This window comes from Hydra vulgaris, chromosome 06 (genome assembly GCF_038396675.1).
Source record: "Hydra vulgaris chromosome 06, alternate assembly HydraT2T_AEP".
Taxonomy (NCBI): domain Eukaryota; kingdom Metazoa; phylum Cnidaria; class Hydrozoa; order Anthoathecata; family Hydridae; genus Hydra; species Hydra vulgaris.
In genome coordinates, this window is record NC_088925.1 from 23,840,776 (window position 1) to 23,858,473 (window position 17,698).

The 17,698-nt window shown below is 26.7% G+C and overlaps 1 protein-coding gene across 2 annotated transcripts; it reads right to left on the minus strand.

Annotated features, from left to right (window-relative positions):
• Window positions 1-4,469: 4,469 nt before the first annotated feature.
• LOC101238858 (uncharacterized) lies at window positions 4,470-11,366 on the minus strand. Of its 2 annotated transcripts, none has more exons than XM_065799648.1 (4): window positions 10,920-11,366; window positions 6,983-7,173; window positions 6,681-6,757; window positions 4,470-5,069 (listed from the first exon to the last, which is right to left on the minus strand). In XM_065799648.1, exons 1-4 carry the CDS (start codon window positions 11,173-11,175, stop codon window positions 4,913-4,915), a joined length of 681 nt encoding a protein of 226 aa, XP_065655720.1. In that variant the 5' UTR covers window positions 11,176-11,366; the 3' UTR covers window positions 4,470-4,912. The 2 variants fall into 2 exon arrangements, with proteins under 2 accessions (XP_065655720.1, XP_065655721.1); XM_065799649.1 differs by having other exon boundaries at window positions 4,470-5,074; window positions 10,920-11,364.
• Window positions 11,367-17,698: the final 6,332 nt, after the last annotated feature.

The following is a 17,698-nucleotide window of genomic DNA, read 5'->3' on the forward strand; positions in this document are numbered from 1 at the left end:
TAATTTTTTATTTCAAAAGTATAAATAATTTTTTAATAAAACTTTTATTTTGTATTTTATAGTAAAAAGAAGTGAAAAAATGGGATATTATTTTCAAAGAAATCTGAAAAGTGTGAGTTTTTTAATTAGCTAAAATAGAGTACTTTTAATTTAAATAAAAGTGTATATTTATATTGAAGATAATCTTTTGGCTCTATATATTTCAAGTTTACTATAAAGAAAAAAAAAGTCTGATTTTTTTGTTTAAGTTTAAAGCCTTTTTGAAAAAAAAGGCAGCAAGTAATTGTATTTTTTGGTTTATATATCACCGAAAAAAACGTTCCACCGAATTCCAAAAATTTAAACATTTTTTCTAGTTAATTAACTTTCTACTTTTAAAATATAAAGGGATTACTGCGGTCTCCTGCGGTATTGGAAGTTATTAAAGAAATATAAATGTTGTTAAACGCTTAAAAACCTTGTTTTCCGTCACTTTTGAAAGTATTTTGTTATAATCAAAACAAATGAAAATGGCGGAAACTTAAATTTTAATTTTTTACTTGTAATACTTGCTCTAATATAGTTTTAAAATCATAAATATTAAATATAATTTTAAAAAACGTGCTTTTGTCATTATATACTATTTAAATGTTTGTTAAAATATTTATTGACAATTTTAAAGAACGATTTATTATTCGATAAGTACAACATGTTTGGAAAAGCTTAACTAAATAACTTTATTATTTCCTGTAATATAAAGTTAACTTGGTAATATAGTGTTTTTACAGGATTTAACAATGTGACAATTGTTAAAGCTGTAACAAAATAAAATTTTAAGTAAAATGTAAAGTAAAAAAATGTATAATGTAATTTAAAATGTTTCTGATATATTTGTTTTATTATATTAATGGTTCTTGAAAACAATAACAATGAAAAGATTAGATCTTATCCCAAATATACGTGAATTAGGAGTGGATAAACTAGGATTGTGGAACGATTTACTTAATGAAATAAAAAATACTGAAGAAATTTGCAAAAAAAAACTTAAATAATGCTTTAGTTATATTTATTTCAAAGGTGAAGAAAAAACTAAAACAATGTGGACGAAATTATGATACATTTATACAAAAAGAAAATCGTTGGCTTCAAAAAAATCTTATAAGCAATAAAAATAGCCATTTTAGTTCCGGAAGGCCACATAAACAATGGAATGTTCTTGGGAAGCGAAGCAAAAGAAAAAAAAGAAAAGAACTAGCCACTGAACATCGTGAAGCTCTGTTTTTAGCTTCTGCAAAAAGTGCAAATGCTGCTAGAGCAAAAAAAAAGCTTCTATTTTAAAAATCAATATTTATAATGTTTTAAAGATACACGGGACAAGCAACACAAGTATAGAACTTAAAAGTGAAGAAAATCTTTTTAGTACAGCTTTTGTGCCTCTACTGCTGAAAGTAGAAGATGGCGAAATAAGCAAAAATGGAAATCCTTCAAGTTTTCACTTTTGTAGACCTCTTCATCTACAATATAAAAAAGAGAGTCCAATTTTATCTAGAGAAAAAGAATCAGATCTAAAAAATCAAATAAATACCTTAAAGACGTTTTGCAAAGTTTTTGATATTGCAGGAAGAAAGGTGACCTTTAACATCAGCTAAAGAGTTGATCTTACAATGTTTGATAATAAAGTAGTTAACGCACTTACAGAGACAAAATCCACTCAATTCTGCAATGTGTGCAATGCTAAACCCAACGAAATGAACAATATTGATTTATTAAAAGCAAAAACTGAGAGTGAGTCAGCCTTGGGGCTCGAAATTTCAGCTTTGCATTATTAGATAAAATGCTTGGAATTTATTAATCATTTGAGTTAAAAAGTATAAGCCAAAAACAATTGAGGAAAAATGATCTGTAGACTTAAAAAAAAGAGAGATTCAGGTACTCTTCAGAGAACGGTTAAGCCTATATGTTGACATGCCTAAAACTGGGTCTGGAAATACCAATGACGGCAAAACTGCCAGAAAAGCATTTAAAAATAGTGAAGTTTTTCTGAAATTACTAAAGTTGATTGGGATATAATTGAAAGATTGCAAAATATTCTCATAACCATATCTTGTGGATATCCTATTAATATCAATGAATTAGATTTATACTACACTGAAACAGCTAAACGTATAGTGAGTTTGTACGACTGGTATGTTATGCCTCCTACGGTACATAAACTGCTACTACATTGTTTTTCTATATCACATAAATTACCTTTGCCAATCGGAATAAATTCGGAAGATGCATTGAAGAGTTTAAAAGAAACAGATAAGAAATTCTAGGCTTAAGCACACAGCAAAAATATCAAGGTTAAACACAATGATGAATCAGATACCACTACCTACTAGTATGATTAGATCCGAAAGTATCAAGCATATCTTTTAGAAAACATAAGAGCTATTGAGGAAAACCGTTACCAGGCGAAGTTATTAAATTAACTGTAATGTAAATAATAAAATAATGTAACAAACTATAGCTTTTTTCTCTATGTATTAACATCTTTTAAAAACCTTTTTTTTTTTAATATCAAGTAGAGTAATATATCACGATAATGAGTTTGTTTTGAAGAATCTAAAACTTGAAGACAAATTTTTTTGTACGCGTGTAGTCACCTTTTACGCGCGCATACGCGCATTATACGCGTCGAAGCTGCGCGTAAAAAAAAAAATTTCAACAAATTTGAAATCTTTGACACAAAAAAATATTTTTTTGATATATAACAATATTTATTTACAACTTAAGACAAATTTTATATAATTTTTGCCGCTTTTTAATCGCCCTGAGTCACTGTGCGACGCTCAGATTAAAAAAAAAAAACTGTCTAGCGGCGTATCCGTGACGTAGTTATCAGACGTCATTATGACGTAGATTAATCGACATATAAAATAGTTGCAATTATGATGTATTTTAATAAATTTTAGCTACACCATATAAAAAATTGGAAAAAATTATTAAGAAATTCTTTAGGGCCCTAATGACAGGTTTTGGGGGGACCTCCAACCCACTAACCACGACACTGATGAAGGCACTTCCAATATGGAGCAGAGATAACGGGAGTTAAAATTTTAAAATTTTACATTATATCTTATGCGCCTAGAATATCATATCCCCAATAAAAAAAATTGAAAAAGTTGATGCGATTAGAAGTTATTGCTTCTAAAAATGCTTTTAAAAGCACCTAAGTCGTCCAAAAAATATTCAAAATAAACAATGTTGATAGCAAGTATATGTACGACGAGATTTAACCATATTATGTCAGATACGATTGCTGTGCATGGGGGATATGATATTCTAAAACAAAAATTGGTTGAATATGCTTTTTTACTAAGTTTTACATTAGTAACGGCTTTATACATAGGGATATGATTCTAAGTAACAAATTGATATTATATGATATATTTATATAGGATACGTCTATTATACGATTTTCGATGCTATATTTTATGAAGTTTTACGACGTGCGAAGTTAAATGATACGCCAAGTTAATAAAATGTGGGTGCAAAAAAGGTTGCAATACAAATGTAAATGTTTAGAATTAAGCTACAAAGAGTTGCATGCGAGTGTTCTGGTCAGTTTTTGGTTAAGTTGCAAAGAGTTGCATGCGAGTGTTCTAGTTACTGTTAAGAATAAAAATAAACAAACCTCATTTTTATTAACTTACTACCAAATTTTGTTCCATTTCATTGAAATATTCCTTTATATGATAAATTTGAAACTTATTCTTTTATCCGCTTCTTTCTATACTTAGTTTTATGACTTTTATTTTATTTTAGTTTTGGAATAGTTGTTTACTTAAAATTTCTTTTAATTACTGCTTTCATATAGAATATTGTATCATTGATTTAAAAGACTTTATAGTTTTTACAGTCAACTCAGTTCGGGGGTTGCCCTAGGACCAGCAAAATATTTTTAGAGCAGAGTTTTTTTGCAAATTCTGTTAATTTATAGAAAGTTTCTGAACAGTTTAAGGTTGATATCACAATTTGAACTATTTTACTGAATAATTTCTCTTCTAACTACATACAACTTTGAAACCAAACTATACATTTTTAAAAAAGGGAATGAAATATCTTAAACGTATTCATAATTGCAGTATATGGGCTACATCAGTTATGATTGTGATTCAGGTTTTTGTGATAGATTAAATACCTGAAATGAAATACTTTATGTTTTTCTCTTTTACTGAATTGATGATTTTGATGATAATGATGGCTTTTTCATATTCATAAAGCATCTTTTAAAACTAAAGCTTTGATTGATAATTCTGAGTCTTTAGTGAAAATTTAGTAAAAAGGTACTTAATTAAGCTGAACGAATAGTTCTTTGTTTGTTTGTTTAATTGCATACTCATTTATTGCAACCTGTTGGCAATAAATGAGTATGCAATTAAAAATAATCAAGAAAAATAATTGACAAATGGAAAAATTGAAATCAATAAAAAGTAGAGACAAAATCCCTTTTTTTATTAAAAACTAAATAAGACAATAAGTTAACTGTGTTATTAAATTTAATGATACAATAAATAAAAATAACTTATTTAGCAATGTTACAAATAAATATTTTATAATATATATTACAAACAACAAAAATAAAAGTTAGATTATTATTAAAAATCCAAGTTATTAAAATATTAACTTAATAATTTTTAATTTAATAAACAACAAGCGCATTCAAAACGATAATGAATGTAGATTAAATTGCAACGATAACGATTGTAGATTAATTTGCAACGATAACAAATGTAGATTAATTTGCAACGATAACGATTGTAGATTAATTTGCATAAAGAATCATTTAAGCCACAACAACTTATAATGCCTATTTCAAGTTAACTTGCAAGAATAAAATTTACTACTGAAGAAACACGTTGAGGAAATGATCAAACCAAAGCCAGAATCATAACTTTGCTGCAATAAACTTGTAACATTTAAAAATGTTTGTAATTTCTTGAGCTGAAAAATAAAACTCATTAGTCGATGCATCAATGTAAAAAGTTTCGTTTTCATGTTGATTTCGTAATTTTTTCCTCATACTTTCTAACTTTTTCAAAAGTCTATCCTAAATATGAAATAGAAACAAACAAAATTTAATTATAAAAAAACCAACCAGCCAAAAAGCCAATAAAAAAAAGCTTTTAAGGATTACAGAACTTGATAAAAATAAAATTTTTTGAGAACATTCTATGGTTTTACGAACTTTTTTTAAAAATAATTGAAGAACTGTTGTTTTTTAACACATTTAATATTTAAATTTTTTTTAATGATGTTGCTCTCGTTATGCGGAAAATTCACAATTTTTTTTTTATGGTGAGTTAGACCGAGGTTTTGAAAGTCAACTTGTTTGGAATGATATTCTGGTTATTAAGAACTTGTTCATATTTTTTTATTAAATACATTGAGAGATTTTGTTTTAAAAAACAAAGGCCTAAAGATTTATGTAACTTTATACGAGCATGACGTTGAGAAATGCTTTTAAAAGCCAGACCCAAGAACATGGCTTTGAGACTTTGAGATTATAAATCATACCCTAGTAGGGTTATTAGGCTTTGAGTAAAAAACCCTTAGTGAAAATATTTCTTGAAACAAAGGTTTAATATGATTGATGAATTATACAAACTAAATTTATTTTTTGCAAATAGAAAGTTATTTTTAAAGTGCTTTTAATCGGAAGCAATAACTGCACTTCTGGCGCTTCCCAACATTTTTAAATTAATCTCTGTTACGGACGTCTAGACGTCCGTGAGAGGTCCTACGGATGTCCATTGGACAAAGCGCGCCCACTGGGTAGTTGTAGCAACAGTGAAACATAAATGTAGTACTGATAATATCAGTACTACCGTAGTGAGATTTTCAATCCATGATTACAGGCATCATTATTTCAAAAAACATTACCTTCACCATAAAATGAAATTTCAGCAGCAGAAAAAAAATACGATGCTTCCTAATACATAAAACAAAACACATAACACAAAAAAAGTCACTCATACGATATTCACAATTACAGTACGAGTGAAATTCTAAAGGATTATACCCAAACGATATTTTTGGTAATTGATTGCTTTTGGGAAGTAATAAGATAATAACAAAAGAACTCTTTTCTCTAAACCTATTTTTTAAAAGAAATCTACTGGTTCCATTGGAAAATACATTATTCATAGAGAACTTATCACTTTTAATTGTATCACAAAATAGATACATAGATACATACATAAAAAGATACATACATAAATACAAAGATACATACATACATACATACATACATACATACATACATACATACATAAATACATACATACATACATACATACATACATACATACATACATACTTACATACATACATACATACATACATACAGACATAAATACATACATACATACATACATACATACATACATACATACATACATACATACATACATACATACATACATACATACATACATACATACATACATACATACATACATACATACATACATACATACATACATACATACATACATACATACATACATACATACATACATACATACATACATACATACATACATACATACATACATACATACATACATACATACATACATACATACATACATAATTTAATTTGCAATGTAATAATAATATTGGTTGTGTTAATGTTTAAAAAAACCTCAACTTACGGGTTATCGTTATCAAAAGGAATGAATTTTGTAGGATATTCAGTAGTATCTTCAATATATTCTTCTTCGCTCAATATCTATTATAGTATAAAAAAATTAAAAATCAAATGCTAACTTTATCTTTAATTAAAGATATTAGTTAAACAACTTTTCACAAAATTATTGCATAGAAAAAAGGGCCTAAGTGCTAAATTTTTCTTCGTCAAGCTGGAGGCATCTAAATACTTTTTTGTAAATTAAAATTGTCTTTTTTTTTTTTAGCAAACACATATAATAAACAAGTAAAAATAAGAAATACTAACAATTTCAATATTATCATGGAGGACCTTGAGTAAGCAATTTTTTTGCTCTTCTGTCTTTAAACATAAATATAAATCTCTTCCGCCATTTTTTTCGTTGTGTAAATGAGATAACCTAATGCAAATAACGTTTCGGTAATCTCTAATTCCTTCTGATACCTCTCTGAAGTCTGAATTATCAAGAACAAATTTTCCTAAATGAGCAGAATATAACAGTCAGCTTCAATCATACACTACTCTGACGCTCATCTGTTAACATTATTTGGGACATAATTACTTTCAACTAATATAATTAATAAAATATCAAAAATGGTCACTGGAAAAATAAATATATATTTTTTTAATTAACTGATACATCATTGAACACAATTTCTTATCAGTTAATTAAAAAAGTTTCAAATAGGTGAAAAACGAAGTAAAATTTAATATGGAGTTTTTAATTATTTTAAAGATTTATTGAAAACTAATAGAATAAAATTCTTAAAAGTTATATGTTAACATACACAGTAAGAGTACGAAAACTCAAAATCTTTTTCAAGTACATTGATTTCCTAATTAAAACAGCATGCTTTTTTATTTATAACCGTTTATACTGCTTCTTATAAATTATTGTCAATTAATAATTAAATTATAAATGCTAACTTTCATTTGACAAAATGAAATAAAGCGGGAAAAACGCAAAATATTAAGGAGTTCTATTTGATGGGAATTTATCATGAAAATATATTTCGTATCATATTATTCTTATGGAAACAAAAATATGCTCTGTTTTAACTGTATAAATATAAATAAAGAGCCGTTTTTGAATACAAATTGCATAAAAAGCTTTACTTCAATCTTGTTAATTGCAATCTCTCCTATGCTAATATTTTATGGGCCGACGCACAAAACTAACCTAATATTTTATGGGCCGACGCACAAAACTAACCTAATAAAATTACAAAACTTACAAAACTACGTATGTAAAGCAATTTATTACTTAAAGAGATTAGAAAATATAATGTATTAATATAAGAATAGTATGTTGTCAAAAGTATTTTATGATATTTTTAAAACATCTTTTTCTCAAAAATACAATATTTGATCAAATGCCAACCACAGCTATCGCTTCAGCATAGAAAAATCACGTATCAAATTGTTGAACATGAGTCAATTTTTTTTTCAAATGTTTTAGTAGAAAAGGTTATAAATTTTAAAATCATTATAAAATTTTGGTTCTTTTGAGACCCAGGTTGATATGATTTTGAAGAAAAAAAAATTCACTGATATATGAGAGCCAGTGTAATCAAGGGTCATGGCGGTAGTAAACGACCGGGGCTTTGGCCGGGGCTAGGTTTGATAACACATAGCCGCGACCAGGGCCAGGTTTATGACCAGGGCTGCATAAATGTTGATAGATCCTATAAAAAAGTTATTTTTAATTAAAATTTATGATATGAGTTATAATTAAAAACAATACTTTTATAGGATCTATTAATATAAATGCAGCCCCGGTCATAAATCCAGCCGTGGCTGAATTAAAATTGATAGATCCTATAAAAGTATTGTTTTTAATTATAACTCATATCATAAATTTCAATTAAAAATAACATTTTTATAGGATCTATCAATATTTATGCAGCCCTGGTCATAAACCTGGCCCTGGTTGCGGCTATGTGTTATCAACCTAGGCCCGGCCGGTTTTTTTTTTCATTTTACACTGTTGATGAAACACAGTGTAAAATGAAAAAATTTTTTGTTAAGTGATTTTCTACTAATATATATATATATATATATATATATATATATATTATATATATATATATATATATATATATATATATATATATATATATATATATATATATATATTTCTTCTTCGAGCCTTTGTCTGTATAATAATACATGAAAATTTAACAATCTTTTTTTTTTTTTTTTTTGAAAGAATATCTTATAAAAATTAAAAATTTTAATTTTAAAAACTGGTGAGGGGTTTCTTTTGGTGAAAAATTTTAGAACTCTAAAACGGCACAATGTTTATTTTATTGCCTTTCCTAGTCGTCTGAGAATTGATTTGTTTAATACTCACTTTTTAATGATAATGAGTTGTTGTTACGTGATCTCATTTAAAAAAATGCTTGTTCAATATCTACTATAAATTTTGTCATAAATAAAGCGTTCGTATGCAGAGGGGCTAGTTGAAAGCACGCAGGTGCGTAATTGAGGAGGAGGTTCTAAATGAGTGCTTTTACTACGTACGTACTTTATGGATACCTTATTTTGAACAACATTTTTTATATATTGTTGGATGAGAAAAAAAAAGATGCGATGATTGTAAAGAGTTTAATATTCTTGAACATTCATCATAAAAAGAAATCGCACATCAAAAGAAAAATAGAAAGATTTGAAGAAAAAGCGAAGGACGGACAAATAACGAAACAAAAGTTTTGATCTTGAAAAAGTGTTTAACCTGTCAAAAGATAATGTATGAAGCGTTTATTATTGTAGTAAACTTAATGTTTACAATTTAACTGGTCATTGTAAAATTAACAACAATGTATACTAAGCATCTTGCATGTTAGATTTAAAATTTGAAACATACAGTCCAATTGGTCTGAAAACAGCATTAAAAAATTTGTAAAATTGTTATAGCAAACAAGATTATATATTTTGTGTTTTGTTCAATATTTTATAAAATCATTAAACATTTTGTACTCAATTCAGTTTTGTTCAAAGCTTAAACAACATATGAAAAAGTCTTTTTAATTTTAAATAAATAGACTTTAAAAATCATGTTATTATTAATATTAAAGCAAATAAAATACATTAAAATACCTTGACTAGATATAAATAAAATACGAGAACAGTAATGCCTTCCTAAACTTATATATATATATATATATATATATATATATATATATATATATATATATATATATATATATATATATATATATATAAATGTATATATGAATCGAGTTCCTTTTAAATTTTTTACAGAGATAAACTTACCTTATTACTCACCCAAAGGTCACATTCAACTTTTATAAAAACTTACTTTATGTGGTAGCTTTATGAAGTTTTTAACCGAATATAATTTTTGTTTTTTTAATTCAAGAAAATAAATGGTATCAAAAGTTTTTCAAAAACATTTAAAAAGTTTCAGTTCATCAAAAAAATTTTTTTTTACTTTAGTTATCAATTTTAATTTTAACATTTTTTTTAACTTTAAATTTTTCCTCTTTAAGCCATGTTTTCGTCATTTTCCTTTTAACAATAACATGAGGCCTCCCAGTAAGACATCATTCTTAGCAAGTTTTATTTACCTCTCTACCAAAACTCGCCCCCCCCCCCTCACGATTTTGGAAACGTTTAAAAAAATTTGCACGTTCTATTAAGGACATGCTACTTTCATGCTACTCGAAAATATTAATACTAAAACACAATAAGAAAAAAACATTTTATTTTAAAGCTAATTAAAAATGTTAGTAAGAAAAATAAGTATATGATTAGTGAAACATATAAATTGGTAAATAAATATATTTTAATTTACTTGATATTTATTTAAAAAAAAATTTTTTTTAATGAAATTATTATGTTGAACTGACCTGTTCCAATTCTTACTCTAAAACGAATGAATTAATACTTGAAAATTAGTTAAGCGTAACCTTATGTGGGTGGTTAAGCGCAAAACCAGACTATCCAACGTATATTTGAAATGAGATAATTTGACGCAAAGTTTAAAAGTTTTTAAAAAAAGTTCTTAACAAGAGCCACTAAATCAAAAAAAATTAAAGAATAATTGCAGTTCAGTGCACTTAAAAATTTTAATTATAGTATTTTTGCGTTTGCAAAGAAACACTACATAAATCATTTTTTAATATATACTAGTTTTTTTCAACTTTGTTGTATAGGCTGGTTTGGCGCTTAACCATCCATATAATCTTTACATTAAAACAACCTTTGTAGTCTCCAGCTTTCTTTTCTTTTTGCTTATAGTAGATTAAGACCAAATGCTTGCAATTGTTTGAACTTTGACTGTTATATGAAGGCGATTTCTTTGCTTGAACCAATCTCGTCGAAGGAAAAATCGATTTTCGAAGACTAACTTTGTTTTGCATTTCGTTTTTTTCCCAACAAATTATGCAAAATCTTTTCCGAAATGGTCTATTAATATCTAAACCTGATTTTTTTATAACTCCTTCAAACAAAGACATTATGTCGCAATAAATCTTATATAAAAAGTATCACTTCAGAAACACTTTATATGACTTAAATCTGCAGACGCTGATGTAAGTAATATTTGAATCATCAACGAAAGTAACATTTGCATTAACGATATCTATGTTATATAAACTTTAAAACTATCTATGTTATTTAAAAATATCTTTGTTATGAAAACTTTAAAAACAAACAATAAAGTTGACAAAAAAACGAAACCTCTGCTGAAGAGCCTATTTTAAAAAAGCAATCAGTTTGGTATTTGCAATTATTAATCTTTTATATTATTATACAAAAATTAATCTTTTATATTATTGTAAAAACGGAAACATGTGCACATCTAATAATTAGATAGAGAGGGTGAGGGAACTTTATAAATACTTGTGTAATAATGCAATTTTAATAAACTAAATGTTATGAAAAATATTTTTACTTGGATTCATTTTCAAAAAGAACAATTTTCAAAAACTTTCGAATAACAAAAAAAAGTTGTTTTGAATTCGTTAAAAAGTTTTGAAAATTATCGAACAGCCAAATTAATTTCGAAAATTTAAATTGAATTTTGAAAAGTTAAATTATTTTCGAAAAAATAAGCAATTTCGATAAATAAAAAAAAAAAGCAAGACGAGTTTTGAAAATAAAAATGAGCTTCGAAAAGTTAAACTAACTTCGAAAAGGAAAATTAGCTAAATTATTTTTGAAAAAATAATTTAGCTAAGTTTCCAAAAGTTCAATCATTTTTAGTGTATATTTTATTTAAGTAACATCTAAAAGAAGCATAAATGTTACTTATATAAAAAAAATTTCTTCTTTCTTTATTACATTTTCTCGAGTACCTTTTTTAAGATTCAATCATTTTTTGCAAATGATTTTAATACTTTTGGTGTCATTCAGTGATTGTTAAAATAATTTAATTTTAATTATGATTTTTATCACCTGAAAAGCTTTATCGTATAATTTTGATATATCCGATAAAAACTCTTATAGGATATGTCCGTGTTTTGAATTTGAAAATTTCTTTGCAGTTTGTAGAATTATTGAAAATCATCAAGAATTATTGAAAGATTCAATAAAAATGTCGTTATACATTCGTTATGAAAGTTTAAATCTTGAGGGGCGTGTTCAACACGTTTTTCTGCTATTCCAAGGGACTGTTCACAACCCAGTGGGCACAGGACCTAAATAAGACGTCTTTTGAACGTTCAAAAGACGTCCAAAACGTTCAAAAGACGTTTAAAAGACGTCTTTTTTACGTCCTGTGCCCACTGGGAAGGATGAAAAGCATAACCCGCCTTACCGGGATAGAAAAACAACCAAGATCATATGTAAATTTGTCTAGGCAAGATCTCACCTATGAACAATTGAGATCCTGGTCAGGCGGGGTGAAAATTCTTCAGCTCAAGGTTTGCTTAAAAAGTTTTGAGCAAAAATGTTGACAGTATTTAGCGATCGAGTGCTGTAAAAACGATTTTTTTTTTTTGCAGCAAAATAAGTTTTGTGCTTTAAATTAAATGTAGAAAATTATCTTAAATTTATAGTGCAAAACAAAGGGCCTTTTAATCAAACCTGTTTTACTGTTAGTACGAACGGGTTAAAACTAGGGTGGTTGTTAGCGGAAACTAAAAATGAATTTTCAATAAAATTAAAAAAAAACGTTTTCGAAATTCTATTACTGGATCCTGAGTTCGAAACAATTTTTGCTTCGAACTTATCGAGAAAAAAAATAGGTAATTTTACGTCGAAGTAAACTTTTCTTAACGAAATTTACGATATTCCATCGCATTTAAGTAATCGAAATCCTAAATATAGCATCGAAACAACTTTTCAATTCCAAAACTCTAAAAGTTGTACTAATATATTTTTATATCATCGAAATTCTTAAAATATAACTAAAAAAAACCTTTTTATTTTCGAAGTTCAATAAATTGCGTTGAAATATTTTTACGTTATCGAAATTCTGTTTCGATAGTGATTAAGGCGCATAAGAGGCGAAAGCTAAAATTTCGGTCAATTTTTTTAGGATTGACCTAACATTTTTTTAAAATTTTTCAATTAAAAAAGCACTTTATATAGCTTATTATATATAAAACTTTTATAGCTTATTATATATTAAATTACGTGCGATCTCAGAAAAATCAAATTGAAAAAAGATAAAAATCTGAGTTTTTTTCATAATATTTACATACATTTTATTATTATTATTATTATTATTATTATTGTTATTATTGTTATTATTATTAGTATTAGTATTATATATACACACATACACGCACAAATATATATATACATACACGCATATATATATATATATATATATATATATATATATATATATATATATATATATATATATATATATATATATATATATATATATATATATAAATGTAGTGTTAGATTATTTGAAAAAATACAACTTTGTGATGGTACTTAAAGTTTCATACCTTTTGGCAATCATCAGCTATATCTATTCTTTAAATCAAGAAAAAACCGTTAAAAAATACAAAATGCAGAAAATAACAGTATAAAATACAATAACAAAGCAATAGAATGAGTAAGTCAAAACAAAACAGTTTTGACTTACTCATTCTATTGCTTTGTTATTGTATTTTATACAAATATATATATATATATATATATATATATATATATATATATATATATATATATATATATATATATATATATATATATATATATATATATATATATATATATAGCACAATAGCACTAGAAGTAGCAATAGAATAAAAGTACAATAGCACTTATATTTATTATTGCTTTTCAGAAATTATAATTATAATTAACTATAACAAAAATGCTTTCACTACTGAATGAAACAATACCATCTGAATGAAAAACCTCGTACGATTTTATGAGTTACATAGGAAAGGAAAAACTTTTCCAATAAAAGAACTGTCACTAAAAGATAACAGATATCACTTAAAATCCATATTGATGGTTGCTATCTGTTCCCGAGAGAATCTATTAAAGGGAGAGAAAACGCATAAAGTAAATTGAGAAAGAAGTAACAAGTTTATAATGAAAGAAATCAAATTCTACACATTTATCAATTCAAGTTGTACAGGCAAAACTGGATCAAGGGCTGAAGACGTACGATAAATGCGTAAAACAAAGAAAATGATCCATTGAATGAAATTTTTAACATCACAAAAAAAAGATGGTAAATGGCTCTGCAGTGAGGTCAAATGGTTGTACCATCTTCAGATTGAACAGATTTTGTCTAAGGTCTGCTAGTTATAGCTTACTCTATCAAAAGATGTATCTGAGCTCAGGTGCGGATCCAATACGTCTAAACAGGGGCAAAAGGGTAATTTGAAGTTTTTTTTGATTTGATGGGTTCAGATCATCTGAAATCAAATGGGGGATGGGTTGATATTTTGATTTAGTCAATTCAGACTAGGTACCAGCATTTTTCAACTTTTATTAGAAAAATCAAATGCTTCAACCGGGAATTTCCAGATAATATTGGACAAATGTTGCTGAATTAAAAAAAAAATACAGACAATCTTGGACCAAAATGTACAGATAATCTTGATCAAAGTGTACAGATGATCACTACATCTTGACTGATGTAGTAATCTTTTATCATTACTAATACATTTATACATAAACTAGAGTGATTTATAATTAATGAATTTTTAAAAAGTGTTTTGGTGTAAAAAATTTACCCGCGTATTTTCATATACAATTAGACGTTAATAATTTTTTTTTTAATTTTTATTATTTTTCAGACATATCCTGTAAAAATAAGTAGTTTCACATAAAACTCATATAATTTGATAAACTTATTAATAAATAAAGCATTTATAAAAAATAAATGGTTTTAAATGTTGCGACTTTTAAAACGTTGCAAAACATTTTTGTTTTATGTTAGAAAAAAAAAAAAAACATTCATCTTTTTAGCTTGAAAACTTTAACTTAATGTAAAAAAGTAAACAAGCCGCTGGAATGTTTTAGTTTTGTTTACGTTTACTTAATTTTAATGACATGCAATTCTACAAAAAATGACGTCTTTAAAGCGATTCATTTATGTTGATATTTGAAACATTTTTTTCAAATAAGATAGCTACTACTTAACTTAGTTAACTTCGGTTTTTTATTTTTGAGATGACTTTTATTTTCCCACCAACTATCTACTCCAGCTTGAAACAAGTTAATACCAAAAACTGCTTTAAAAAAAAACATTAACTTTAAAAAACATTAACTTTAACAAAAACAGTTACTAAAATATAAATAATAAACTGAAGATTCATTTGGGGATTTTTTTTAACATTTAAAGTTTGTTTTTTTTCCGTTATATTCTAATTCCTTAGTCGATATAAATATCCACTGCAGTATAGTGAATCCACTAAAATATGCTAATCATTAGAATGATTATGACATCCCTTAAAACTTGCTTTACAAATAGATTAAAAAAATATATGAAGAAAGTAAAATCATAGCCATTTGCACTAACAGGCCGCATAAACTTGTAGTTCGGGTTTGGTGCTGCACCTATTAAAAAACGTTTGAATGATTCAAAATAAGATTTTAAATTTTTAATAAAAAGCAGACTTAGAAGAGCCATAATCTTTTAATACTAATACAAATATCAAGTATAACTTTTTGGGTCTGGGTAAAAAAAAATATACACAAAGGGCACTATCTATTAGCAGTAACTGAAATCGAAGTATGTTTTTAAAGAGCAAAAAAAAAACTTACGCGTTAAAAATTACGTTAACATTTTTTTAAAAACCAAATGTCGTATTAAAGTACAAGAAATACATACACTTTCGTTTTCATCTGTTTTAAATTTTTTTTTTAAGTTGTTATAAGTAAAGCCATCTTGCCCCATTTTCCCCTTGCATTTTTTATTTTTTTACTTTACTAAATAATAAAACATAGTTATTAATGGATATCGAGCAAACACCAAACATTTATATAATTATACTTATGTCAAATAAGAATGCTTTGCAAAAAAATGCGATGATTGGAGGCTGGAAACGAAAAAAAACCTTTAGCTTCATCATCTTGTTCATAGGAATAAGAAACCCTTAAATCTTAGCCTCCACCCCCTTCCCCCTACCTTCCCTAAACGTAGTTATGTATTCATCAACAAATTACAAATTTTATGTTTAAATTATTCAGTGTTCAGTTTGTATGAACATGTAAAGAAAAATCCCCCCCCTCTCAATTTGAGGGGCAACAAACTTTACATGGTCATAAAAACTGAACACTGATTACATAAAAAAATTTGAAATATTCTTTTTGTTTAAAAGCTGGTTATTTCAAATATTTAAAAACCTTCCTACGCCCCTGCCTACAATAATCATGAAATTGAAAGTATTCATATTGAAAGTATTCAAATCTTTCAACAGTTTTTGTGCTGCATCTTTTTTCCTAATTGTAAAAGAACTTCATAAATGTGTTTCAAAAAATTCATCATTTTATTACTTATTATTAATTCATTTTAAAAATCATTTTCTTGTAATTTTGAGCAAGAACTGATGAAAATCCTATTTTCAGATAGATAATTATCTCACAAAATTTCATTTTTTATAATGACTCATCTTATTCTTTTTTGAACATGTTTATCAACAATCATAAAGTCAGTTGAAAAACTATTTGACCATTTAGATTTTGCATATTACTATTGGTCAATGCTTCTTTTTCATATTAGATGTTTAACGCATTTAACTCATTTTCAATTTCTGCTTGTTGTTAAAGTTGGATAAAATAAATTTTTATTAAGTTTCACCAACTGTAGTATTTATTTAATTTATGGTTCGCCATATGGTATATTTTGATTTAAGGTCACGCTCAAAGCATGGTGGAACTAGGTTGCGTTCGTTAACGTCATTGTCAACCATGGTATTATCAATTAGTTTTTGTGACAATCAAATTGCATTACTTTGCACTTCTCGACGTTAAAATTTACAAAGTAGTCGTGGAACCAATTTACAGCGCTGTTGGTATTCCCTTACAGTTTTTCATGGTCACATGAAAATTCATTGACACCGATAACTCGTAAGATCTTGCCATCATCGGCGTATAATTTTAATATGGTTATAAATCCAGTCTGGCAACTCATTGATGAAGAACACAAATAGCAGTGATGAAAGAACTGATTCTTGAGGGACGCCACTCGTCACCCTTTTCCACTCCGACGTTTATTCTCCAATTATTACTCGTCGCTGTCCATTAGCGGCCCAACTAACAATCCAGTTTAATAGCTGGCCTTAAATGCCATAGGCATGTAAAAGTAAAAAAAAGTAAAAACTTTAAACACACGGAAATTAAAAAGTTAATGCAGGAGATCTGTGTATCTACGGTTCCATGCATGGATAAATTATTCATGGGATGCAAATTATTTACATATTATAAATACGATAACTTTAATCGAATAAAATTTAGAAAAATTCTATATAAGTTAAGTTACTCATCGGATTGATAGTAATCACCTCCCATTTTTCACGTAATTTCTTGTCATTTTATGTGAGGTTTGTGTGGCAGTTT

What these genes read in the sequence shown, in the direction of transcription:
- LOC101238858 (XM_065799648.1), bottom strand. Translation starts at nt 11,175, where the DNA reads ATGTCTTTGTTTGAAGGAGTTATAAAAAAATCAGGTTTAGATATTAAT. An exon ending in TCCATGATAATATTGAAATT is followed by an intron (nt 6,758 to 6,982) that starts GTTAGTATTTCT and finishes ATACTATAATAG; the next exon opens with ATATTGAGCGAAGAAGAATA. An exon ending in CCTTTTGATAACGATAACCC is followed by an intron (nt 5,070 to 6,680) that starts GTAAGTTGAGGT and finishes TATTTAGGATAG; the next exon opens with ACTTTTGAAAAAGTTAGAAA.